Source organism: Hippocampus zosterae, chromosome 15, assembly GCF_025434085.1.
Source record: "Hippocampus zosterae strain Florida chromosome 15, ASM2543408v3, whole genome shotgun sequence".
In the NCBI taxonomy this organism is placed as follows: Eukaryota; Metazoa; Chordata; class Actinopteri; order Syngnathiformes; family Syngnathidae; genus Hippocampus; species Hippocampus zosterae.
Window position 1 is genome coordinate 3,540,468 of NC_067465.1, and position 26,600 is coordinate 3,567,067.

A 26,600-nucleotide genomic window follows, 5' to 3' on the forward strand; every position below is an offset into this window, starting at 1 on the left:
AAAATGACCTGGCGAAAATGACTAAAAGTGCATACTGTGCAAGAACAAGATTTTCGAAAACATAATTGACTTTCTACCAGTTCAGGGTGTGCCCCGCCCACTGTCCAAAATCAACCGGGCTGGGCTCCAGCACAACCGTGACCCTTGTGAGGATAAAGCGGTTCAGTGTGTATGTGTGTGTGTGTGTGTGTTTTCTCCAAATGATCAATTCTACCCCATTCTGAGAAAATCACAATGCCCGCAAGCGATGTGGTGTTTTGGCAGTACCTGGTCTCCACAGGCACCACATTATTAAATTGCTTATTTCGGTATCTAAATTTATGATATGGGTTATCAAACGCGGCGGCCCGGTAGTCCAGTGGTTAGCACGTCGGCTTCACAGTGCAGAGGTACCGGGTTCGATTCCAGCTCCGGCCTCCCTGTGTGTAGTTTGCATGTTCTCCCCGGGGTGGGTTTTCTCCGGGTGCTCCGGTTTCCTCCCACATTCCAAAAACATGCGTGGCAGGCTGATTGAACACTCTAAATTGTCCCTAGGTGTGAGTGTGAGCGCGGATGGTTGTTCGTCTATGTGTGCCCTGCGATTGGCTGGGAACCGATTCAGGGTGTCCCCCGCCTACTGCCCGAAGACAGCTGGGATGGGCTCCAGCACCCCCCGCGAACCTAGTGAGGATCAAGCGGCTCGGAAGATGGATGGATGGATGGATGGGTTATCAAACGCGTGTCTATAACATAAGTCTATTATTTTGTCATTTTATGCTAACTGTTCTTTTGATGGTGGCGCGGGCACCCGCAGCGGCTCCTCTCTCTCCTGAGGAAAGACATTTCATCTGTGCTGTATGTTGCACATTTGACAATAAAGTTGACTTGAACTTCAACTTGAAGTCCAAATTTTAATACAGGGCCAACTCATCATAACTTTCGGTGTGAACACACCTGTCGAAAGCTCGTTTGTAGAGTTACCGAGGGAAGGTGATGTGATGCTAAACAGACCGAACCTTCCGTTTGATAGCTATCAAAATATGTTTGTTCGGTGTTTATCCGCATATCATCATGTGAACTTCGCAAAAGTGGAATTCCAATCTTTGCTTGTCTGCCTGTTTGCTTGTCCAAAGAAGACATGTTTATGCGAAGTAAAAAAAAAAAGACACCTGTTTGCAGTATTGTAATGCTAGACGTAATCTGACTAAGACGAATGTGTTTTCAAGCTGAGGAGTTCTTCGCCCCTATGATTAGCTCGGTTTGTTTTTAGTTGCGCCATGCTGACTTCCAGCCAATCCTGCGGTGATGTTGTAATTCAGACCGTCTCCGGGGGTCCACATGGACTTCTGTCTGCTGCAGTCCACAGATAAATTCTCCACCTCTAATTGGATTTTTAATTGGATATCTGTGGGCGCATCCATGGCAAAATCCTTCTTGAAAGCATTTGACCGGAATTCCGTCATGCGTGAGGTGTAAGCGTTTTCTCAAAGTGAGCTTTTATTATTTGTTTTATTTTTATGACACAAAGCCGCTCAGGGGGCGGGGGTGTATTCGTCTCCAATTTTATTAAGAGCTCACCTACCTTACAGGAGCTTTAGTTTTACTCTCGCTATTGTTTGGGATGCTTCTATTCTTTAGCGAAGATCTAATACCTTACACGCAGTCGCACAGTAATTTTCACATACTGTACACCGAAGCATTCTTTCGCCGACCGTTCTGCGGCGTGTACAGTACATCGTCCTCAGATCACTGATCACTGCCCCCTTTTTTCTTCTCCGTGTCAGCTGACTCTGTCCCACCATCACACTGGGCTCCCTTTATAACACCGCTAATACAATGAGCACTTCTCTGTCGACCTGCCGCCTCCCGTGTGTATTTTGCCCCTACGCAGGCGTGCACCATAAACACTTCAAGGGGTGCGCGTGTTCAGCGGAGGAGCAAATAGTGATGCCTTGACAGTTGACGCTCAAATTATCCCTGTTAAATAATCTTCAATCCACATTGTGCCAAAGATGACTTCCTAGGTAGCGATGAAGATGTCAGGAAAATCGTTTTAGAAGCATATGACCATCTTTTTTTTTTTTTTTTTTTTTTTGAAATTCATAAATAATATTTTAGATCATATGCTTCTTAAAATGGCGGCCCGGTAGTCCAGTGGTTAGCACGTCGGCTTCTCAGTGCAGAGGTACCGGGTTCGATTCCAGCTCCGGCCTCCCTGTGTGGAGTTTGCATGTTCTCCCCGGGCCTGCGTGGGTTTTCTCCGGGTGCTCCGGTTTCCTCCCACATTCCGAAAATATGCGTGGCAGGCTGATTGAACAATCTAAATTGTCCCGAGGTGCGAGTGTGAGCGCGGATGGTTGTTCGTCTCTGTGTGCCCTGCGATTGGCTGGCAACCAATTCAGGGTGTCCCCCGCCTACTGCCCAAAGACAGCTGGGATAGGCTCCAGCACCCCCCGCGACCCGAGTGATGATCAGGCGGTTCGGAAGATGAATGAATGAATGAATGAATGAATGCTTCTTAAAATGTCACTTTAAATTATGAATTGAGGTTCTTCTGTGTATCCTTCCATACGGTGAAACGATCCGTCATTATTTCATCAGCATTTTCTGTATGCTATTCCAATACTTCGGCCCATGCAAAACATTATTGTTGGCTGCCTCTTACAAACATAAGCATGCAGCAAATCTCTTCCATCACCGCTGAGGGATCTGCATGAGCCACAAAGTGCATTCGCAAACCGAAAAGTTTCCAAACAAGGCATTGGGTGTGCAACATTTAAACGACAAGCGTGCATATGGTGAGCAAACTCTTTTTTCGGAACGTTGTTACAAAAGTGATGGGGGCAAAGATTTTTCTGATGTTTTCTTTGGATGGGTTTTGAATGTTTGCTGTTGCCTGTGTGGTAATGTCCTGGCTCCGAATGGACGTGTTTGCGCTGAAGTGGGGGGAGGAGACATTCGGGTGCAGGCTCGATTTAAGATGATTGGCCATCTGGAAGGAATATTGGTGTCAACCTTGGCACGGTGACTCCCTCTTATCGTAGCCAGGGAGCTATTCTGGTTCCGTAGTCCGACATAATCTTTTTTTTTCCTAATGGCATATCTTTCTCACACGCCCAATACCACCTACAAACAACACAACTCTGCCATTATCCCTCCCACTTGACTGGTGAGCGTAGCGCCCCGGGGGCATTAGCTTCATTTACTAAACACTTGCGCAAGCCGCCCCTCCCTCACGTGAGCGTTTAGCACCGTCAGTCAGGTTTACTCTCAGCCCCTCTTCCTTCTCATGAAACATGAAAGACAAATGCCAGAAGCTACATACGCTCAACCAGGCCGCTGCTAGCGCTTGTCACCGACAACCGAATCGTAGCTCATAACTGACTCGTTTTATTATTCGACCCCGGTTTGCTGTAACCGTGACGCCGTTTTGTTTTCATAACTACATTCCTTCATAAAATGGCAGTGTCTGGGCCTGTCAACATTTTTATTGTTCTGCCGTCTCTTTCATGCAGCCGTTGCGTTTGGATTGATGCGAAATTAAGTCTTTTTTTTTTAATGATCATGATAAGTTGTAAAAATGTCACCGGTGAGATTTCATCTGATGTTTGATGGTCATATTTGCAAAGGTGTGCTGCGTCGTAACTTTGTCTTGAAATACGGGCGACATAAGGGATGGGCTGCTCTGGTTGTTTGCCACTTAAAACAGGTTTCTTTACATTTTAGTATTGGGAATTTGACAACATTTCAGTCTCCAACATAGTGGGATCACTTGAAATGATGTGGTTTAGTTCTTAGTTTCACATTACAAAAACAAATGCTAGGGCGGCCCGGTAGTCCAGTGGTTAGCACGTCGGCTTCACAATGCAGAGGTACCGGGTTCGATTCCAGCTCCGGCCTCCCTGTGTGGAGTTTGCATGTTCTCCCCGGGCCTGCGTGGGTTTTCTCCGGGTGCTCCGGTTTCTTCCCACATTCCAAAAACATGCACGGCAGGCTGATTGAACACTCGAAATTGTCCCGAGGTGTGAGTGCGAATGGTTGTTCGTCTATGTGTGCCCTGCGATTGGCTGGCAACCGATTCAGGGTGTCCCCCGCCTACTGCCCGGAGACGGCAGTAGGCGGGGCTCCAGCACCCCCCGCGACCCTAGTGAGGATCAAGCGGTACGGAAGATGAATGAAAAAAAAACAAATGCCACTTCTAATGTGAACGCAGCGTGTCCATGATGTGAAATGACTGTGAACAAAGCAGGACGTTGAGTGCCAATCATCTCGTATTGCCAGAGTAGTGAGGCGGGAGGAGGTAGAAATATTTTGCGGATAAGAGTAAACACTCCTCGATCTCCTCATTTCATGGAGACGTCTAACTAAAAATGACGCCGCGTCATTGATACGCATAAAGAATGAACCATCTAGAAAGGTCATTGCTTTGATGTATGAGTGTGTGTGAACGTGTGAATATGAAGCTTTGTATGGCGCTTTGAGGGCTGCACGGTGTAGATAACACTTTTTACCATTAGAAAATTGTCAGGGTGTCGACCACTTTTTTTTTGCTGTTTCCAGAAGTACTCGGAGCGAACAGTGTATTTGAATTTGGATATTTGCATCTAAGTTCAATTCTAATGAGTAGACATTTATTATTTAGTGATCATTTGCATTAACAGTTCATGTTAAGAAAATAGTAAGCATTTTTTGGGGGGGAGGGCGTGGGGGAATACACGTTTAACTGTGGGGCAACACGGTTTTAGTAAATCTGCCCCACAACTGCCTGGCAACCCTTCCGGGGGTCTCTTGCACAAAATCATCTGGGCTTCAACTCAGCCATCAACCCTAATGAGGACAAGCGATGCTGAAAATAGATGGAGATTCCAGTATGAAAAAAAAAAACACTTTCCTTCGCTTTTAGCCATACCACTCATTAGCCTCTCGTTTGTGGTCGTAAGGAGCTGAAAGATGCCTTTTTTTTTTTCGATGGTGTCCAACCTTGAGGCTAAACGGCAGTTTTCTTTTTTTTTAAATACAACAGAGGATCCGTCTGGATTTTCTGGGTGCGGTCTTTATTTACATGTGTGAGATTTTTTTCTTGTTAGTTTTTGTTTTTTGCACAAGCACACTTCTATTCTGAACTGGCTTAGAAACGGCAGTCTCTCTTGGTTACTGACTCTTTTAACGGTCATGCAACCACATATTATTTTTCCAGGTGATCCATAAAGGGAATTTCTTGAAATCCCTCTTGTGTCTCGTACCTGTGCTGTTTGCGCTTCATTTTGAGTCTGCCGATGTTCCCCAACTCATCCGTGCTGCAATGCACCATCAAATTAGTCTCTTATTCATCCCGGCAGTTCTGACCCCCATATAGGATTGTATATCATCTCTATTAGCAATCCAATTAGTATTCTTAACTCAGTTAAATGAGAAAGCGCCTTGAGGAGCGGCTAATTGTATTTTCTCGTTTTACTTCACGTTAACGTCTGCTCATAATTTAAAACGGTGTCAGAAACAAATTAAATGACTCCTACACCGCTGTCGGCTTTCTTGTCCTTAATAGAAACAGGAAGGGGGCGAGGGTGAAAAGATCCTGCTCTAGCTGGTGCCAAGTCCGAAGGGGATAATCATACAGAAACAGGATTAGGGCCAGTTGACAGTGGGATTAGAGCCGCGGATAGGATTAGCGTTTTGGAGATCAGATTAGTGTAATATGTGCTGGATTGATTCTATAAATTCACCGTCGGAGGAGCATGCGCGTGTGTGAATGTAGATTTTACAATGCAGGCGTCCCAGAGTTGAGATTGAAACTGCAGACGAGATTTAAAAAAAAAAAAGAGCGCATGGATCAATGACTTCAAGAAGTAGAAGTGGCATATCGCTCAGGTTTTATTTTCACCTCTTGAAATGCTGAGAGTAGTTTCCAAAGTCTATATTAGTCTACGGTTCATGTTTCCTTCCTTATTTGTGTGCGCGTCTTCCTCTCCTCCCCTTATCCTTAACTTTCCATTTCTACCAGTGACATAATATCGAATTAAACATTCAAGACGTGAAATTCAATCATTTCAAATGAAATCACCCCCCCCCCCCCCAAAAAAAAAAGCTCAATTAACATCAAGGGCGGCCCGGTAGTCCAGTGGTTAGCACGTGGGCTTCACAGTGCAGAGGTACCGGGTTCGATTCCAGCTCCGGCCTCCCTGTGTGGAGTTTGCGTGTTCTCCCCGGCCTGCGTGGGTTTTCTCCGGGTGCTCCGGTTTCCTCCCACATTCCAAAAACATGTGTGGCAGGTTGATTGAACAGTCTAAATTGTCCCTAGGTGTGAGTGTGAGTGTGAGTGGTTGTTCGTTTCTGTGTGCCCTGCGATTGGCTGGCAACCGATTCAGGGTGTCCCCCGCCTACTGCCCGAAGACAGCTGGGATAGGCTCCGTGACCCTAGTGAGGATCAAGCGGTTAGGAAGATGAATGAATGAATGAATTAACATCAACAGCATAGAAATGAGCACACCTCAGCCTTGTCAAAACAACAGCGTGGTCTTTTGAAACTTCATCCGGCGTCGAAGAAATTCACAGGAAAGCAAGTTTGGGACAACAAATGCAGCGCAAAGGGGGCGGATCATAAAAAAAAGAAAAACAAATCCACAGCGGTCTAACTTTGGACGCAGGGCTCCCGTCCGTGTATGTGACATCTGACCTCAGGCGTTTCTTCGAAACAACACCCTGTCGGTGTGAATAACTCACAGCGTTCGGCTGTTTGTGTGTACACAAATAACGAGACTGCCGCCCCATGACACACACTATATGGAATAAAGTACTTGCACAGCCATGCGTTTGTGGCTGACAACAAGGCGCTCTAAGGTGGCCATCCCATCCCATCCCAGCTCAATACCATATTTAAAAGCTTTTAATATCTGTTCACAGATTTTATAAAATCCCTCTCCAGCACCCATCGGAATGTTTCAAATGTATCGGTTTTGCCTTTGACATTTCTGGAGTTGGCTTAATAGGTTGAAAAACAAAACCAAAAAAAAATCTCAAGAAGATGCAGGCACCTCCCCTAAAGGAAGAAGCACGCGTAACGGTTTGGACTTGACCCTTTATTACACTTTATTTACTTGATCATTACATTTTGCACGATTCTTTGCTTTCAACCTAAACAAACCTGTTTGAGATGAATGATTAGGTTGCCTAAAAGATTGCGATCAACTCCGGATTTCCTTCCATGTCCACTATTACTTGCAATAATCATGTGTCCCAATATGGTTGTCCACATATATCCGTTCCATCTATTCTTCAAAACCTCAAATTTCGACACGATTATCCATCAATATTTGGAATGCTGGCATGTGTCTTCGTTTTATAGCTGAACTGTCACCCATAATCCTTTGCCATTGTTCTGACAGGGTGGTAATGCGTCACCAGGGGCAAACTGTAACTATTATTGTAGATTAACAAGCCCCAGCCGGCCACATCTTCATAAGCCCTGCTGATCACATATCTGGTCTGAAATAGACATGCAATGGCAACAAGTAAACCGAGCCGGCGTGGGTCACTTTTTCACTCTTTTTTAGAAACGGTTGCAAAGTGTAGTTCTCGTATAAGCAGCGGGTGGGGTTTTGCTTTTGCCCACCGCCACCATCCATAGAGAGGGTTTTTGGTTTTCTGTGTCCAAAGCGATGATTTTTAGAATCCTATTCTCAAAGGTTATTTGAGCGCATTTCCCTTGTCAGTCACTGCAGTCATAGTCGTTTGAAGGATAAAGAATGTATGCCTGTGGGTGTTGTTCTATTGTCTGTCTACTTGTGTTGCTGCATTGTTTGTGTTCCAATATTTATTGTTTAATCCTGTCTTTGGTGTACATATATACAGCATATATATACATATATATTTTTTTTTTAAACCGCACTTTTCTGCTGTAGGCTATTTAGGGTAGGGCATGTTCAACAAAGACCAACCACTGGGCGTGAGCCTTTGAGTGGCTGCCGCTGGCCGGCAACACAAAGCTTCATTCACAGTGTGCGCGAGAGGAGAAAGCGCTTTCATCTCCGTGTATGTTTGGACAGAAGTCACTGGAACGCCGGCCGGAGAACAGTAGAGCCTCACATACTGTGATCTAAACCATCCCTACCCAACGACAGACCATCAAAGATTCCCCTGCCGTGGTGAACGTCATCCTAAATTATCACGATATGTAAACATGATCAGATATTCAGAGTAACGCAATCTGTCCGTCACTCATGGACTTGGAACGAACGTGATATTGGACGAAAATGTATTTGTCCTTTTTTACATTTAATAGCTTCCACTCCTCAAATTGATTGTTGGCAAGGACTTGTCTCAGTCTCTTTTATAACTGGGCTGTGGCTGTGTTCAAATTGAATCGGTCACATTCAATCTGCCACACCTACGACAATTTAAAGTGCCTCAGATAACCTCAAATCAATTCCTGATGTTCAAGTAGGCTTTCCCTTACATTTTTGGGGGCTATTTATCAGAAGCCTGCATGTTTTGTTTTGTTTTTACTAAAGCTGACGGCTATTCGAAACTGTTCATAATTCCTTCCACCAGTTCCAGCTGAAGAAAAACGGCCCCAAATCAGGTTACAAGCACCACCGTGCGTCATTAAGCGTTATTTTGATAATGAGCGGTGTTGTTTGGGCCAAACATAACTTTTGGAATTGATGTTCCGAAAGTTCAACCTTGGTTTCATCGCACCGTGCCAAAAACTCCTGCGAGGAAACAAAAAAATGACAGCAAAAGCCGACTAGAACATATGAACGTGATTTGGGGTTTGATTTAGTCCATTAAAATTCAAAGATTTTAGTAACTCATAATACATCGAGACCGCCATATTTTCTTCAATTTCTTCTTCATTGGAATGCCAGGCACCACTAAAAGTACATCAATGACACAAAATCAAAACATGGAACACCTAAAAGTACAGTTTTAAAAATTTGTGTTTATTTATTAGGGGGCGTGTGGCATAACAATGCCATTGTAGCTATTGATAAGAACGTGAAAATTGATTTTTATTTATTTCAAGAAAACCTTTGCCAAATGTCTCAATCGGCTCTTCAATTCAACTCTTGCGAGCTGTTTTGGTTGTCATGAATATGTTGCTCCACATAAATGTGCCTGTAAATTCACAAGGTCTTTAAAATGAACAGGAAGCTGAAGAAACTAGCTGTGGACTCATTTTATGATTTTTATTTTATTTTTTATTTTTTTATCATGGCTATACAAGTCCTTGCAAACTTTTATTAACAAACACTTGACAACAGCCGGATTTAATCTTGCAAAATTGATCCAAACGTTAGCCTCGGAGTATTACGCAGCGACCAAAAATGCTGCTAAATGTTCCCTGAGCAAACAGCAGCAGTATTGTATAACTGACTCACGTTGTCTGCTGCTCTTTTGTTTCTCCTTAAGGGGAGTAGAATATTTCTGTTCTCGCCGTGGGAGTACGACGTCGTTCAGATGGCTTAGGTGAAGCAAAGTGCATCGTTCTTTGTGCATACCGCTTGCCGCATGCCTCCTCTCCTCTCCAAAAGGATGGGACGCAGCCCCGCCCGGCATTCTTTCACCCTCACTTCATTGTTTGCTCAAACCTTGCAGAGTCTAAAGCAAGGGCGTGTAACAATTTAGAAGGGAGAGTTGGACAAGTGCGCGATCTGGGCGGGACGTGTTTTTACAAGTGAACGTCATCAATCAGGCCGCGCGGTAGCCGGACGCATTTTGTTTCCGCTATGGCCTGGATTTTGCCGTGACAAAACTTTGGAACAGTTTGGTGGATAACGAGTTTTGAAATCAGAAGTCAAGAATAATGGTTAGTTCAGCTATCGTTTACGTTCATGTCATAAGAACCTAATGAGATCATGCCTGCAATACCTCTATGTAATGATTGGATTACATATGACAATTTTAAGTTTTGCTTGAGGCGTAAGCAAGCGTCATGAAGGCAACGAGAGTGTTGCAGCCAGATAGGACGTTGGACGTCATGATTTATGTTTATTATTCATTCATTCATTCATCTTCCGAGCCGCTTGATCCTCACGAGGGTCGCGGGGGGTGCTGGAGCCTATCCCAGCTGTCTTCGGGCAGTAGGCGGGGGACACCCTGAATCGGTTGCCAGCCAATCGCAGGGCACACAGAAACGAACAACCATTCGCACTCACACTCACAACGAGGGACAATTTAGAGTGTTCAATCAGCCTGCCATGCATGTTTTTGGAATGTGGGAGGAAACCGGAGCACCCGGAGAAAACCCACGCAGGCCCGGGGAGAACATGCAAACTCCACACAGGGAGGCCGGAGCTGGAATCGAACCCGGTACCTCTGCACTGTGAAGCCGACGTGCTAACCACTGGACTACCGGGCCGCCCATGTTTATTATTATGTTTAGAAAATACCACAGGTTTCATTCAGCTCAGATCATATTACTTGCTTGTATTTATCCAGACTTAAGGGCCAGTCCCTGAAAATATTGTCTGACAGTAAACCGATCGGGTTGGGGACCGCTGAGGACGAGAGAAGAGAGCTAAGTGTGTGCCACTTAAGAAGTCACCAAGAATGAGAATACGGAACTTCTCAAAATCAGAATCTCATGAAAAGGAAGTCGTATAGTTGGAAGAATGGAATCGTAAGGCAATCATTTCCGACGTGATGACGATCAAGTAGCTAGGCTAACGAGATGGGAAAAATGGTTTTGTAATAATAGTAGAGAAAAAAAATAAGTTGTTATCATTCTCTGACCAAATAAAGGGGGGAGGGGGCGGGGGTGCAATTGTAAAACTGGTGGCGAGATTTGAACGCAGCCTCACTTCTATAGTAAAACACAAATATCAAGAGGAAAAATACCATTCGAGATAATCTGTTTGTAAAACAGGCTTTTACGGCACGCATCTCACGTCGTACTGTAGACGCAGAATGACAGGGTCGAGGTTTGCTTCCTGATTTTTTATACATATGTACCGGTACATTTTTTAATCAAGACCATATTGAGTGCAATTTCTATCGCTGTTGATCACATTTTTTTTTTTAACTACGATTAAACACTGACATTGAACCATCGCCCAGCCCTAATTCAGCATTTTGTCCGCAAGCGTACTCTATTTACAACTCTTTCCTCCGGGTCGATAAGTAATTACTTTAAGACATGAATGTTTTCCCCTTCAACTGTATAATGTTTGCGTGAACAACACTCATTAAAACCACGGAACCACGGGAGCAAAAGGCCTGACATCAGGAGGCTTCTTTGTGGACCAGCCCTTGCTCCGGGGCGGTGTCTTCCTCAATATTTTCATTGCCAAGCTTCTTTGTAACTCTGTTATCAGAAAAAAAAAAAACAATTCAAGGAAGCACCATGATGTAATGTGAGAGTGTCTGGCTGCTCTGTTGCCTTGGATACCGTCTCGAGCTGCGACTCGAGGCTGTTGATGTCACGATCAGACGAGCAACCGCAAACAGGGCGGAAGGTGTGATGTCCTCTTCTTTCTAATCTTCCTCCTGCTTCTTTGAATCATCTCCACGTTTCCTCTCGGCGTGCGGATGAATGATCTTCACTCACGCAAGTTCTAACAGTTCCCCTGACGCAAACCTCTCCTCCAGTCGGACATTTTTTTTGTTGTTGTTGTTCTGAATATGTCATGGCTACCAGCAAAAGTAGACTTTTATTTAGAATTATGATAGTGCCTCAGCTGTGAATCCGGTTGGCAGCCGTGGGAGGGTGAAACGGGGTGAACGCAATGTGATCGGCGTAACGCACGCGCGTTAGCACACGCTTGGCCCTCATCAAGCGCACTGCCTGCCGCTGGCATTCTCTAAATGACGGTGCTATTAGAACACGTACACTTAATGGCGTGTAATTTCAACCTTTCAACCCAGGTGAGGATAATTCTGCGGCTCAGTTTAGCTTTACTATTGACATAAATTATAGTCAATTAAAAAAAAAGATGCATGTGTATATATATATATATATATATATATATGCCAGCTTTTGCCAGATTATTAATAAATCACGCAATCTTTTCGCTGCATGCCGAGCGGATATTCAAAAGCATAAAGGAAAGCCGCAAGTTGTAATTTATTTTTGTGTCTTTTATTTTGTATTGTATTTTGTATTTACTTTTATTTTGAAGTGGAATGTTCTGACATGTTTTTGGAATAGTTTGTGCTGTGTTTACAATTTAAATGATCGAGTGTTTCTTATGGGGCGGCCCGGTAGTCCATTGGTTAGCACGTCGGCTTCACAGTGCAGAGGTACCGGGTTCGATTCCAGCTCCGGCCTCCCTGTGTGGAGTTTGCATGTTCTCCCCGGGCCTGCGTGGGTTTTCTCCGGGTGCTCCGGTTTCCTCCCACATTCCAAAAACATGCGTGGCAGGCTGATTGAACACTCTAAATCGTCCCTAGGTGTGAGTGTGAGTGCGAATGGTTGTTCGTCTCTGTGTGCCCTGCGATTGGCTGGCAACCGATTCAGGGTGTCCCCCGCCTACTGCCCGGAGACAGCTGGGATAGGCTCCGGCACCCCCCGCAACCCTAGTGAGGATCAAGCGGTTAGGAAGATGAATGATGAATGAATGAGTGTTTCTTATGGTTGTGTTCTCACATTTTAAGGAGTCTCAATTATTTGCAGTTTTTTTTCCATTTCATTTCAATCTCAATTATTTGCAGTTCGGTCATGCTAGGTGACCGCTATATATGGCTAGCTCAGCAAGATCCAATAACAACTTGAGACAGCAACTTCAATCTAAGGGGACCAAAAATTTCCCCCCCCCCCCCCTCTCTCCCCCCCTGCAATCAAAGTATACTTCTTCACCATGATCCCACTCCTCTCACCCTTGCACCTGTCTGGTAATCCAGTATGAGTGAAAGTGAAGGAGAGTGAAGTCATGATAGTGGACTGAGATGTCTCCCAGTGGGGGTTGCTGAGTGAGGTCAAGCAGGCCCTTGGGCCCGTCTGTCTATTCCAAACGTTGTTTGTCTGTGTTGGCCTTTACGTCATGTAATGTGTGGTGTGTGCGCTCGGGCCACCTGTTGCGTGACCCTGAGAGCATGCGTGAATGCTTGCTCTTTTTTTTTCTTGGTCATGTATTGCGGAGGTATCGGATCCCGACTTGGTATCGGCAAAAACTTGAAAACAAATGACTCGGACTTGGATGCAAAAAAAATAAAATTAAAAAAAAATGCGATTGGCACTAGCAAGAATCTGAATCAGAATCAGCAACGGAATTGAATAGCGGGTTCAATGTGCGGAAAGCACATTGCCTGGTCAATCAGTTGCGCTGATCATTGCCCAAAAAATTATTCTGTTGCTCAATCAGTGATTTATTCACTTTATGGGAAGCTTTTGACCCAGGGCATGTGCTTTCAAGTGGACAATATTTTGCCAAGCTTGCCTTCCCGTCGTGGCTTTTGTTCAACTCAGAACAAGGTAGAGACGAATAATTGGTTTGTTTGACTGTCATTCTCCTTTCGTGGATTTTTACAAAAGAGTATAAAAGCTATCGATCAATTTATTTTCTTTCTGTACTGTTGTCCTCGTTATAGAGTTGTTGAGGAACTGGAGCCTATCCCAGGTGACTTTGGACAAGGGTCCAAGTACACCCTAGACTAGTGGTCAACCAATTGCAGCGTAGTCCATATTGAGGCATAGCTGAGTTTTGCAATGTAAACGGACAGACGGATTTACGAGACTCATTTACAATTTCACACCAGCACTTTTGCCTTTTTAAATGCCCATAAATACAGATAAGATAAGGAAAACCCTTGTCCTTCCTTTTCCAGGGCCGCTGTTCCAGAGAGAACTGCAAATACCTGCACCCTCCTCCGCACCTAAAGAACCAACTGGAGATCAATGGCAGAAACAACCTGATTCAGCAGAAGAACATGGTCATGCTGGCTCAACAGATGCAGCTCGCCAACGCCATGATGCCTGCCACCCAGCTACCGCCCATGGTGAGAAGACACACCCACAAATACGCCAACCTCGATAGCGGACCCCCACATATTTGAGATTCTGCATTCATAGCATATGCACGGCACGATTTTGTCTATTTGGGGTCGGCATGCATACGTTTGACTGTAGTATCAGTGACTTTGAGTGTGTATGGCTTTAAAAGGCAAGTGTCTGGTGAGTGACGTGGGTGTCGGTGAATTGCAGTCTGGAGTTGGCTGGCTGTTGACAGGCAAACCGGTTAACCAGTCCGCTTGTTGAGTGACTCGGCGTGAGTTGTGGCCGTCGTCAGCTCGTGTATATTTTTGCTTAGTACGTGTTTGCTTTCTGAGCATTTGTTCACTCAAGCGATTAGCGGCCGCAACTATCCTTGGCCACTTGCACAGACATTAAAATGAAGGTTTTAGTGATTATTATCATTTATTAGTTGGTTGTTTATGCTTGCTTATGTTTATGCTGTCGTGGTTACAGTGTGTGCTTTGTCTGGCAATTCATAATTATGTGTACATGTCTCTGAAATTATTTGTTGTCATATTGTGGTTCATTATTAGTGTGATTATTTTTATCATCATCATTGAAGGAGAAGAGATCTTTCAATCCGTAAATGCGGCTCATTTACTATCTCCGCAGCAGATTTGATCATCTGCGTTATTGTCTGCACAAACAAAATCTGTTTTGTTCACCCTAAGCTCATTCCTCCATCCTTCAGCACATGTTCTCTGTGACACCCGGCCTGGCCACCAACGCCAACGCTGCGGCCGCAGCTGCAGCCGCGGCCTTTAATCCCTACCTGAGCCCCGTGTCGCCAGGCCTGATGCCCCCGGAGATCCTGCCCAGCACCCCAGTCCTCATGGCTTCCAGCCCTGCCGTCAGCCAAGTCCCCAACGCTGCCGCTGCAGCCCAGAAGCTGCTGAGAACAGACAGACTTGAGGTAACCGCAGCCTTCTTCTACTGAAATGACAGAAACCGACAGCCCTGAAAATGAAAATGCTTCCTGGAGTATTTATTGTTTTTACTCAGAAAAGTAAGACCAACAACTTTAAACAGAATCCCAATCCATCCTTATGTAAAACAACAAAAGTGGTTTTCAACCATTGAAACTACCCACAGACATTTTTTAGTCTCATCAGTTCAAATCTGGAGAGATGTTGATGATTACAAATCATTCCGTATAAAGATCTTCATTGAAATTATGCAAGACGATGACAAATCCTCGCGATTATTTGCATCATCAAGCGCGTATCCAGATGTGCATGTTGAGCTTTTAATCAAAACATGCTACCAAACTACACATGCTGAAGTATTTACTCACAGCCCAGGACGTGGGCACAACTTGGATTGTGCTGCCACCCGCTGTCTCATATGTGAACTACAGAAATCGTCTGACAAGAAGTTTGTTTGTTTTTTGTTTGTTTGTTTATTGAACATAAAACATATTTGCACTACTGCAGCGTTTGCCAACTTTAACTTAATCAAGTTTTGATTAAGGCACACATTTTACAGTGGAAACATCTCTCTCAATATATTAACAAGCAACATCTGAAGTTGCTGTTCCTTTCTTGTTTGTACAGTATATAAACATATTTTCATTCCTACTCTTTGTTTTTATGTGTACTTAATGGGTTTGTGCTATTAATGTGAGTTTTTTTAATATGTGGATGTTGCCGCCGTGGCAATTGAATTTTCCCAACTTGATCAATAAAATCTATCCGAATGGCAACAGGTCACGACACAGTTTAGCCTTATCTCCTGCCCTCTAGTGGAAGACGATTGAATTACACTTCATGTCTCTTCGTCTTGTACTAACCAGCGTCGTCTTCTTCTTCTCCTTTCGGCTTGTCCCTTTTTTGTACGTAACTAGTGTATATGAATAAATATATTTGAAGTGAATAAAGTCTAATTCTCGTAAATTAAGTGAATTTAGATGATTTCCTGCAAGACACTTGATACTAATGTGCTGTAGCACAGTGATTGGAAATCACTGCTAAACGCTACTGTATCTGTATGGATGAATATGTTCGTAAGAGTCCTTTTTTTCAGTTTCAAACACTGCTGGTCTCATCCATTTTTAACCTTTTTGTAGTTCTTAGAACTGCGCACCATTCAACGAGACAGCTAAATGCCTTGATGACTCATACTTGATCTGCATCAACATAAAAAAGCCGAATGGATTGTGCAGTACCAAGCGCTGGTTTTATGAGAGCAAGAAATGATGGAGCGTTAATGGCATGGATACCACAAAAATTGTAGCACGTTATACGAAACATGTAATTATAAATCGAGTGGGCAGCTTTGCAACAATAAAACAAATAGCTCTCCAAATGTCTACCGGCTGCTTTTACACAGAGCAAGAGAACGGCTCCAATTCTTTCTTTTTTTCAGTGTTGTTGTCTGGCATAATCATAGTAACCTCATAGGCCTATGAAACGCTGTTGAAATGACGTGAAGCCAGAATTAGGAAGCTCCAAAAACATCACAATGAGGATTGTTGATAAAGATGTCCGCTTGCATTTGAGTCACTGCAGTGTATTAAATACAAAATACATGTTAGACATAACTACCTATTTTCCTCACATCAGGTTTTTGAGATATTTTCAGTTTTAGTTTTTAAATTTGACCTCTAACAGCTCGCGCAATACGCATTTACCATATCTTGTCATTTATAGGTATGACATTCCAGCTGTTGCTGAACCAAACCCTTCATTCATTCATTCATTCATCTTCCGAGCCGCTTGATCCTCATTAGGGCCGCGGGGGGTGCTGGAGCCTATCCCAGCAGTCTTCGGGCAGTAGGCGGGGGACACCCTGAATCGGTTGCCAGCCAATCGCAGGGCACACAGAAACGAACAACCATTCGCACTCACACTCACACCTAGGGACAATTTAGAGTGTTCAATCAGCCTGCCACACATGTTTTTTTTTGGAATGTGGGAGGAAACCGGAGCACCCGGAGAAAACCCACGCAGGCCCGGGGAGAACATGCAAACTCCACACAGGGAGGCCGGAGCTGGAATCGAACCCGGTACCTCTGCACTGTGAAGCCGACGTACTAACCACTGGACTACCGAGCCGCCACCCTTCATTCATTACTGAATATATTTCTACATTACAGTTTAAATTGATCCTTGTATTATTTTTATTACTCTGAAAACCTGACGTGCTTGAGAAAAAACAAGGGCAGACTCAGAATCAGCACAAATAAATTTTTGGGGGTGTGGAATGGATTATTGGTATTTCAGTTCATTTCAACGGGTAACCCTGATTTGTAATACGACGAAACTGAGTTACGCGTTTGATCACGGAACAAATTAACTCATAAGTCAAGGTACCACTGTATATTCTTATGGCTGTCTCTTGGGCTTTAGGTGTGTCGCGAGTACCAGAGGGGCAACTGTTCCCGGGGGGAGGACGACTGTCGCTTTGCCCACCCCGCAGACAGCACCATGATCGACACCACCGACAACACCGTCACCGTGTGCATGGACTACATCAAGGGGCGGTGCTCCCGCGAGAAGTGCAAGTACTTCCACCCGCCGGCGCACCTGCAGGCTAAAATTAAGGCCACCCAGCACCAGGTGAACCAGGCCTCAGCCGCCGCTGCCATGGTGAGCAACGTTTGACAGATTCATCGTGTGCGAGATCAATTTTTTTTAATTTCAATGTTGGCTCGGGTCAAGCATTATGATAATATACTAGCCCACAAATAGGAAAGATAGTTCTTCCCTTTGGAGGGGCGGGGGGGGGGCTTCCTCTTTGTTACTTCCTGTCCTCTTGACTTTATAAACGGGTTTTGTTGCGCTTTAAGTGGGACTATCACACCCACTTTTCTTCTGGTTGTTGTGGGGGGAGGGAGGGGGCGGTTCTTTGTGTGTTTTGTTTCTTATACGCTATTGTTGATGTAGAGCGGCTGTGAGCTGGAAGTGAATCATTGCAAAGTGACGAAGGATGTGCACAGTGAAACCTCAGATGCTATACAGTGAACCTCCATTTATTGCGGGGAACATGTTACAGACCGACTCACAATAGCTGACAATTTGCAATAGGGAGAACACATCATTTTAAAAAAATGAAAGTCGTTTTTAAAGCTCAATTTTGCAACTTTTTGGACCCATGCAAACACGTTTTTCTATTGCCGATAACCAAAGAACTGAAAAAGCTTTTTTTTTCTCTATAAAATGGCAAGCAATATGTGGAATTGAAAGCAGCTGTGTGTTAAATTGATTACAACTTATTAAATTCCACTTTTAAAAGTATCCCATGGCGCCTGTTCAGAAATGAGCATAGCTGTAACAGAAATTACGATACTTCACAGGCAACAATGACGATTACTAGAACACAGTAGGGGGCCTTCTCTGCCTCTTCTTTCTTACAATGCAAATCTTCCAGTAGACCCCCAGCGTGTTGTGGCCCAACATGTTAGCACAATGAAAGCACAACTCTCAATTCAGACTTGTAGATTGTGAAAACAACTTACCAAAATTATTCCGGATAAATTTTCCATCCAGCCGGGGCGCGAACGATGACCTGCATGATTACGGGGGGTTCACTGTATTCCGCTTCATCCGATTATCGAGTTAAATACCGATTGAACAATGTTTTCATCGCTACGTCCATCCATTTGTGTGTGACGTTAACTAATGTAGACGAGTAGTACTGTACGTAGTTTCATGATGATCGTGTAACCGTTCAGCAGTAGAGCTAGTCTCCACATTGTGCATGCCTTAGTCCAGTAATCCCCTTGTAAAAAAAAAAAAAAAAATGCATTCCAATGATTTGTTTTTTTATTTGTTTTTTTTTTCTCACCTATACCCAAACTGCACTGCTGCCCCCATGATGCACCTCTGCTTGCTGGTTTATGTTAATGCGCTTGAACCCCATTGGCCCATTGCCATCATGTGCTCGCTGCCTGCTAATTAAGACTCAGTCGGCTGTCAAATCACTGAAGCGACCCCTCGACGCAACCTTTGACCTGGTACTATGACCTTTCACCTTTTAGCTTGGCATGTGGCTTTGTTGTTGAGCAGTGTTTTAACTAATGCTTATTTGGTCGTCTTTGTCTCGATGCAATGTCTGTTTGTTTGTTTTGGTTTTTCTTCCTTCTGTCTTTAATGTGGGTGACGAACTGACTGCGGCTCTTCCGTTTAGGGTTTGGAAGGGGGATTCCAAATGACGTCACCTCAATTACAAATTCACAATGAGCCGCCATCAATTCGTCTCCTGTCGTGTCTCTTAACACAAAGCTAGTGAGGGTTTAGGAGAAGCCTTTTTTTTTTTTTTAACGGTGGCATGGCTTTTTGTCTAATGTCCAAATTGTTCACTGTGGTGGAGCTATCGAGTGTGTGCATGAATGTGATGCTAGTGCACGTCAGGTGGGGCTAAGAGGTCTTTACCGTCTTGCAGCTACACAGTAGGGGGGCAGGGGGATCACACCCTTAACAGGTGATTCAAAAGAGATGAATCACGCCAATCAGAGCTCAAAGGTGGTCTTGCGTCAAAAGATATTTTTTGCGCTTTGACCCGAGACCTTTTTGGACTTTTGTCTGAGCGTGAACCATCACTGAACACGGCTTCCACAGTTTATCATGGAGCTAGCAGTGCAGCCTCCCTCTCTCTCTCTCTCTGTCTCTCTCTCTCTCTCTCTGTGCGTCCCACCTCTTGTTAGCAGCTGTATTGTCGTCCTTTGATTGTGAATGCTTGCTTATTGTTGCAGTGACTTAGCCGCAAATACCCGAGTTAATATTCCCAGTGAAGATGATAATTCACGAATGCTTACTAGCCAGTAGCTCCAGTAGGCACCATGCTCCTGCTTGTGTAGTACATGTGTCCGAGTGCTGCTTGCTTGCTACTGATGATATGAACATATTGTTGATGTACACACAAGGATGATGTAATGCTTCTCCTATGATGTCTTCTAACATATATTCCCCTTTTTTTTGTTGTTGTTGTTTTGTTTTTTGTTTTTTTTTCCAACTCATCTTTTTTTTTTCCCTCCACACACTCTTATCTCTCTATCACTGGCCTGCGCTCATCTGGCTGGGCAGGGTCTCGGCCCCAGTGTCATGGCTCCCCTGCCAAAGCGGGCAGCCCTGGAGAAAGCCAACGGGGCCTCTGCTGTGTTTAACACCGGCATGCTCCAGTACCAACAGGCCCTGGCCAGCATGCAGTTTCAGCAGCAGGCTGCTTTCCTCCCATCAGGTATGCGAAACCGCAAGCTTTTGCCCTCTGAGCAGCGGGGACGGTGCCCGGATCGGCCTAACCCGGCTCCCGCTTGGCTCCGGTTGGACTGACGGCTGTTCATAACATTCTGGAACCATTTATCCAACTCGTGCGATTTATTTCATTTATTTATTTCAGCTTTTGGATAGAGGGACATGACAAAGATAGATAGCTCAAGACGTAGCCACTGTTTGCTTTGCATTGCCACATAAAAGAAGTCACAAACCCTCCTACTAGTTTTACTGATGGAAAAATGGGCGATTTCCACCAAGCGGTACGGTTCACTTCAGTTCGTCACATTCAAGTTTGAATTTGGAGCCTCCTTTTATTGTAATCCAACGGTTTATCTTCCCAGTCACAACATGGTTTGGATTTAGTTGTTGGACACAGTTGTTTTATTTTAACATTTTATTTCTAATCAAGGTAGTGGTTTTTATTTTATCTTAAATCGATTTTTTTTTGTAATTGGTAAAAAAAAATCGAGGTAGTCCAGTGGTTAGCACGTCGGCTTTGCAGTGCAGAGGTACCGGGTTCGATTCCAGCTCCGGCCTCCCTGTGTGGAGTTTGCATGTTCTCCCCGGGCCTGCGTGGGTTTTCTCCGGGTGCTCCGGTTTCCTCCCACATTCCAAAAACATGCGTGGCAGGCTGATTGAACACTAAATTGTCCCTAGGTGTGAGTGTGAGTGCGAATGGTTGTTTGTTTCTGTGTGCCCTGCGATTGGCTGGCAACCGATTCAGGGTGTCCCCCGCCTACTGCCCGGAGACAGCTGGGATAGGCTCCAGCACCCCCCGCGACCCTAGTGAGGATCAAGCGGCTCGGAAGATGAATGAATGAATGAATTTCTAATCAACGTAGTGGCTTTTATTTTATCTTAAATCGATTTTTTTTTTAATTGGTAAAAAAAAAAAATCTCAAATTATCACACGTACAGATACAAATACGTAGATTGTCATTCTTTATCGCCGCGGGTACAGATGAAATGATGACTATAGTCAGGTATTCGGTAGGTTAAAATTTTTTTTTTTAAAAAGACAAACGTATCGAACTGAACCAAACCGTCCACACGCTTGGTGGAAACGAGGCATCTGGGTTCGGATTCACAACTTTGTAAACAGCCCATAGTTTGCTCATTGAGAGTGGCCGCTCATATTTCATGACTGGGGCTTGTGGTGGAGCTTAAGACGCTAACCGCGGTGACATCTCATGATGATCTAACAGGCTGCAGAGTGTGGCTTCCGGACTTTTTTTCCAAGCCTGTGTTTAGAATGTTTTGAGCCTTCTCGGGTTTGCCATGTGTACCATACTTGAAAACATGACTGACCAACAGATATTACGCTTCCCCCCCACCTTCACTCTAACGAACCTTGTGATGGGCTGTTTTGATTTCTCTTCCCCTTATCCAATCCACTTCCTGTTGCATTGCATGATGGGCAGGCTCAATATTGTGCATGACCCCTGCAGCCGGCGTTGGTAGGTTCCAATTCTCCTTTTTTTTTCAGTTCTGTATGACTTCCTGTCTGTGGCTCGCATGCGGCATCGTAATGTCACCAGTTTTACTCTGAGCTGTGTTCGTTAAATGTGGCAAACTGCGCTGCTGACACCACTCCAAACGTTTTTGTTTTTTTTACGCAAAAGACAAATAATTCAGTGTTGTTTTTTACCTCTCATTCACATGTATTCATTGTATTTAGTTCAATTGATTTTGCTCTTTTGACTGTGTGTCGCTTTGACCACTTACACTCTGGTGCCTGTTGTCAACCTCGCTTCTGGCTGCTCACACTTAAGAGTGCCTTTCACTTGAAGACTTCAAACCATTACATACCGAGGGAGATCCGTTTCGAACCTTTCCCCCCCCCTGCTCATCTCTGCCGGAATGACTTTATGAGTAAATAAGATAAGATATCCTTTATTCGTCCCACACTGGGGAAATTTACAGCCTCCAGCAGGAAGAATGTATGTAGAAAGAAGAAAGAAGAAAAAAACAAACAAACAAAAAAAAAACAACATCTTCCAATTAAATACAATATGAACACAAATGGATAAAAATTATTATTATTATTATGATTGTTATTTTTTATTCATCAGCCTGACAGCAGTCGGTAGGAACGAGCGTCGGTATCTCTCCTTCTTGCAGCGCGGGTGTAAATATTACTCAGTTCAGTTTTTAGATGATTGATATTTGTTACGGCCCGTTTCCGGCCATTGATCTCAAAAGTATTCTGTTCTATGAATGGCAACCGGCGGATCCACGGCTTAATCTTGCCATCTGCCATTTTATCATTTCTCATTTGCCTGCTCACTATTTGCCACTGGCATATATTGTACAGTCAATAAATGATAAGTTCACTGAAATTGGGTAATTTCACGCCCTACAGTGGTTGGGAATGACTCGCCCGGTTTATTCCTCAGCCACACTTTCACGGTCTGTCGGCAGAGAAACAAAAACTGTGTTAATCCCTCGAGAACTTCCTGTCTGGCACTCTTTTGTTTTACCCTTGTGTTGTGTGTACATGTGTGTGCGTCGACACTGGCCCCTCTGTATATTTTTTGCTTACATGATTCTCCCCCCTCCCAAAAAAAAGTTCCCATGATGCACGGTGGTACCCCGGTCAGTGTGTCTGCAGCCACCACATCTGCCACAAGCGTTCCCTTCGCAACTGCCTCCACCAATCAGGTTTGCACCTCCACCGCCTCTCTTTCTCTTTCTCTCTCTGACTACACAAAGGACGATCGAAGGGATGCTCACGTCTCACAGCCGGCGGGTGGGTTGCAAAATCGACGCTGCCCCCTCTTGTTGGCCTACACGAGAGTCCGACATGTCAACGTGTACCGGGAATATACTCGTCTTTCCTTCTTGACAAAACAAATTATGTTGCATTTGTAATGTGTTGTCCTCCTTTGTAACTCCCGTTTTTTTTGTCCTTTCCTATTTTGAGGACTCTTCCTTATCAAAGTTGACTACCAACGAATACATGCAATTGGTATGTATGAGGTAGTTTTTTTGGTTGTTTTTTTTTTTTTTTAATTCCCCCCTCCCTCGACATTCACCATTCGCACAGCTCGTGCAACAGCTGCTCTCTGTGCCCTTTGGTGCTTGGCTTTTTTTTTTTTTCTCCTTTTTAATTTTTTTTATTTGACATTTTTTTCGCTGCTGCTTCCAGCACGTAAAATTCCAGCTTGACCATGTTTACCAGCCCGACAGTCTCGATATTGTTACGGGCGCGTTGTAGGCAAAAGTTTGTCCAACGACATCTTTTGAGGAGGAGCCAGTTTTGTGCATTCTGCTGTTGAGTTGTGCAGGTCAACAACATGGAGGACTTAAATTTGCATGGGGGGGAGCCAACTCACTGAACCTTTCACTGCCTTAATAATAATAATCATTCTAATAATGCCTCTCCCCTTCTTCATGCTGTCCAGATGCGCTGACTCTCTCTCTCTCTCAAGTGTAGCTTCTATCTTTTTTGTTTTGTTTTTTTTTTTTCCCAGCTGAGAACTTCTCATAAAGTGACAGGATGGCGTTCGGCTGTATTTTGTGTTCGAATCGCACTCGGTTGAATCACGTGTCTGCTTTCTACCCCTACCCAGATTCCAATAATATCTGCAGATCATCTGAGTAGTCACAAGTACTTGACTCAAATGTAGTTCCTCTCAAGAACAGTGAGTCTTTGTTTAAATCCATCACGCATACACTCGCTTATAAAATGTTGGGGATGTTTGGCTTTGGGGTTGAAATTTCAGGATGCACAAGAACCGTGACAAGTAAACTTAATTTGACCTTTTCTAAACTTTTGCAACCGTTTCAAGTATTTCTTGTACAACTTGCTTGTTTTCCCGAAGGAGAAAATTCATGAGAAAATATCCAAGCACGTCCGCTTCAGTGCCTTTCTGTGACTCAGAGCGAGGTGCTGTTGTGAGCTATCGTCTGGGTTGCACGATGGCAAAATGTGAGGAGTCGTGACGTTGCAGGGAAAAGTTGCCCAATTGTTTTTTTTTTTTCCAGCAACAATCTTTATTGAACAAGTCAAATGACAAATCACAGAAAACTAAAGGAAGAGAAAAGTTGTCTAGTAATGAATAGGGGGATTTCCGCAAAGCGCGTCTCGAGGCTTGCTTCCTTTAGGGGCGCAGCCTAACAAAGCCTTTGCTAACTCAGCTGTCCCACGTTGCCGCTTCAGGAAGTGGTTCGCATTTTGCTGTGAGCTTTGACAGCCATAAAAAAAAAAATCCTCAAGGCTCCTTTCAAAACGTATCTTTTCATTCATCTTCCGAGCCGCTTGATCCTCACTAGGGTCGCGGGGGGTGCTGGAGCCTATCCCAGCTGTCTTCGGGCAGTAGGCGGGGGACACCCTGAATTGGTTGCCAGCCAATCGCAGGGCACACAGAAACGAACAACCATTCACGCTCACACTCACACCTAGGGACAATTTAGAGTGTTCAATCAGCCTGCCACGCATGTTTTTTTGGAATGTGGGAGGAAACCGGAGCACCCGGAGAAAACCCACATAGGCCCGGGGAGAACATGCAAACTCCACACAGGGAGGCCGGGGCTGGAATCAAACCCGGTACCTAGATTGGAGGCCCTGATTAATTTGCCACATGGGCTCTTTCCGCACAGCCAGAAGGAAAAAGTGCATAAAAAGCACTTCATTGAAGAAAGTAAAATACGCATGCCAAGTGGCTTCAGTTACATAAACGCACAGCTACTGGTGGGGAAATATTGTCTCTTCATTTTTGATTGCGCTTGTTGGAATGAATTGTAAAACCTCCACCGGGTGGTCGAGGATAGATATTGTGCCGACCCCAATTGGGCAAAAACAAGCGCACCTCCAATGCGTAATGAGACCGCAATATTATGTATAAAGCTTTAAGCGTATCCCAACACAGAAATAAAATAACTATATAGTCGCAGAGGTGATGTGATCAACTCATTCACAATTTCTGCGTACAGGCGCCTGATAACAATCATTTGAATCAGATGTGATGAGGAGATAAACATGGAAAACCCCGAAGAATCGTGGCCTTGGAATTATGGGGGTTTTGACACCTGTAGTCTAAATCTCTCGTCGATCGTAGAGGTTACGTTCCAGACAACGCCGGCAATAAATAGACGGGGTTATTGTATGCTGCTCGTCCAAAGCATATTCCTACTCCCGAGATCCTGATTGAAATTCCATTCGGGTTCGGCTTGTTTTTTTTTTTTTTTTTTCCGACTGAGATAAGGAGCATTGGATTGGGTTTCTAACCTGATGGGGATGTGACTTTTGGTGTCCTAGTTATAGAACAGCGTGTGCAAAAAAGCACTGAAACTTTGGGCAGGAATTCCAGAAGATAGAAAGTCAAATTAAATTCACCTATCGGTGTTGTTAAATTCATCCTGAAATCTAGTCACAAAGCCACATATCCTAATCTTTTTGACAGTCACGTTGCTCTTTTTTTCCTGTTCATTTGTTCCCCCCCCCCCCCCCCCCCCCCCGTGTGTTTTTTTTCCTGTGAAAACCTCCAAAAGGTAGCGGTATATCTAATGCCCAACTCCTCTTTCCTCCCCTTCCAGATCAAATGAATGTGTGCTGGCACCGTCCGAGCCAAAACAGTTCAGCCTTTATTTCCATAAAACTTTAAGAATGTCAAGCAACGGCACCGAGGAGGGTCTACCGTCTGTCAAAACATCCAGGGTGCGACCCGTGCCATCTGCCCACATGTAAAAAAGTTGAGAGAGAAGAGGCCATCTTGGTGCCTGGGGGGGGAGGGATGAGGGAAAAGGTTGGGGGGGGGGGGTGAGGGGGGTCAGTGGGTCTCATCACACCGCTGTACATCTAAATCATGGCTCTCGATCGGTTTGTAATTCACTTCACCGGACGCGGAGAAGGTCAAAGAGTGACGTTGCGCGAGTCTAAAAAGTACACCTCTGGTACGTCAGGCGACCAAGATTTCTTTTTATTCCTTTTTTGTTTTTTTTGTTTTTAATTAATCAGCCATATTTCGTCGTTTACAAAAAAAAAAGAAAGAAAACAAAACAAAACAAACAAACAAAAAAAAAGACATGCACCTTGAATTTGAATCGAAACGAGAAAGGCACAGCCATTTTGAAACAGGAAATCTGCTAAGGCGATTGAGCGCGTGCGGTATTGTGTGTATGTGTGTGCGCGCGCGACTAGTCAAACTAGACTCGGATGGATGAATAAATGAGGGTTGTGGACATATGAATGTTGTGGGTAAACCAACATTACCTGTGTACCTTGAAAGCACAGCCAGGCTTGCGCTTCTCACCTTGTCACGTGCCATGGAGGCCATACAGCTCAAACCAGAGTGTTGTCTCAGCAGTGTTATTTGTTTACCGAGGGTAAAAATTGAAACAGAAAAAAAACAACAACAAAAAACAAATGTATGGCTCTTACTATTGTTTAAGAAGTGTTAATAATTTTAGAAGTGGGTTTTTGTGCTAATTTTTATGTTTTTAAATCTTTTAAGTATGAC

The 26,600-nt window shown here is 44.3% G+C and overlaps 1 protein-coding gene and 1 long non-coding RNA gene across 17 annotated transcripts in view; both read left to right on the top strand.

Annotated features, from left to right (window-relative positions):
• mbnl1 (muscleblind-like splicing regulator 1) overlaps window positions 1-26,600 on the top strand; it is a 44,906-nt gene extending 18,306 nt beyond the window's left edge. For 5 of the 16 annotated variants that reach the window (XM_052088186.1, XM_052088184.1, XM_052088182.1 and 2 more), the window contains exons 3-12: window positions 13,741-13,911; window positions 14,619-14,840; window positions 17,275-17,514; window positions 18,828-18,881; window positions 19,951-20,104; window positions 21,561-21,596; window positions 22,709-22,800; window positions 23,063-23,107; window positions 23,712-23,783; window positions 25,678-26,600. In XM_052088186.1, coding sequence (XP_051944146.1) covers window positions 13,741-13,911; window positions 14,619-14,840; window positions 17,275-17,514; window positions 18,828-18,881; window positions 19,951-20,104; window positions 21,561-21,596; window positions 22,709-22,800; window positions 23,063-23,107; window positions 23,712-23,768 — 1,071 coding nt within the window. In that variant the 3' untranslated portion in view covers window positions 23,769-23,783; window positions 25,678-26,600. The remainder of the gene's footprint in view (window positions 1-13,740; window positions 13,912-14,618; window positions 14,841-17,274; window positions 17,515-18,827; window positions 18,882-19,950; window positions 20,105-21,560; window positions 21,597-22,708; window positions 22,801-23,062; window positions 23,108-23,711; window positions 23,784-25,677) is intronic. The other 11 variants (XM_052088187.1, XM_052088189.1, XM_052088188.1 and 8 more) reach the window with 11 other exon arrangements.
• On the top strand, window positions 20,142-21,140 carry LOC127616566 (uncharacterized). The gene is made up of 2 exons (XR_007967130.1): window positions 20,142-20,201; window positions 20,264-21,140. It is a non-coding gene; the product is annotated as an uncharacterized LOC127616566 (long non-coding RNA).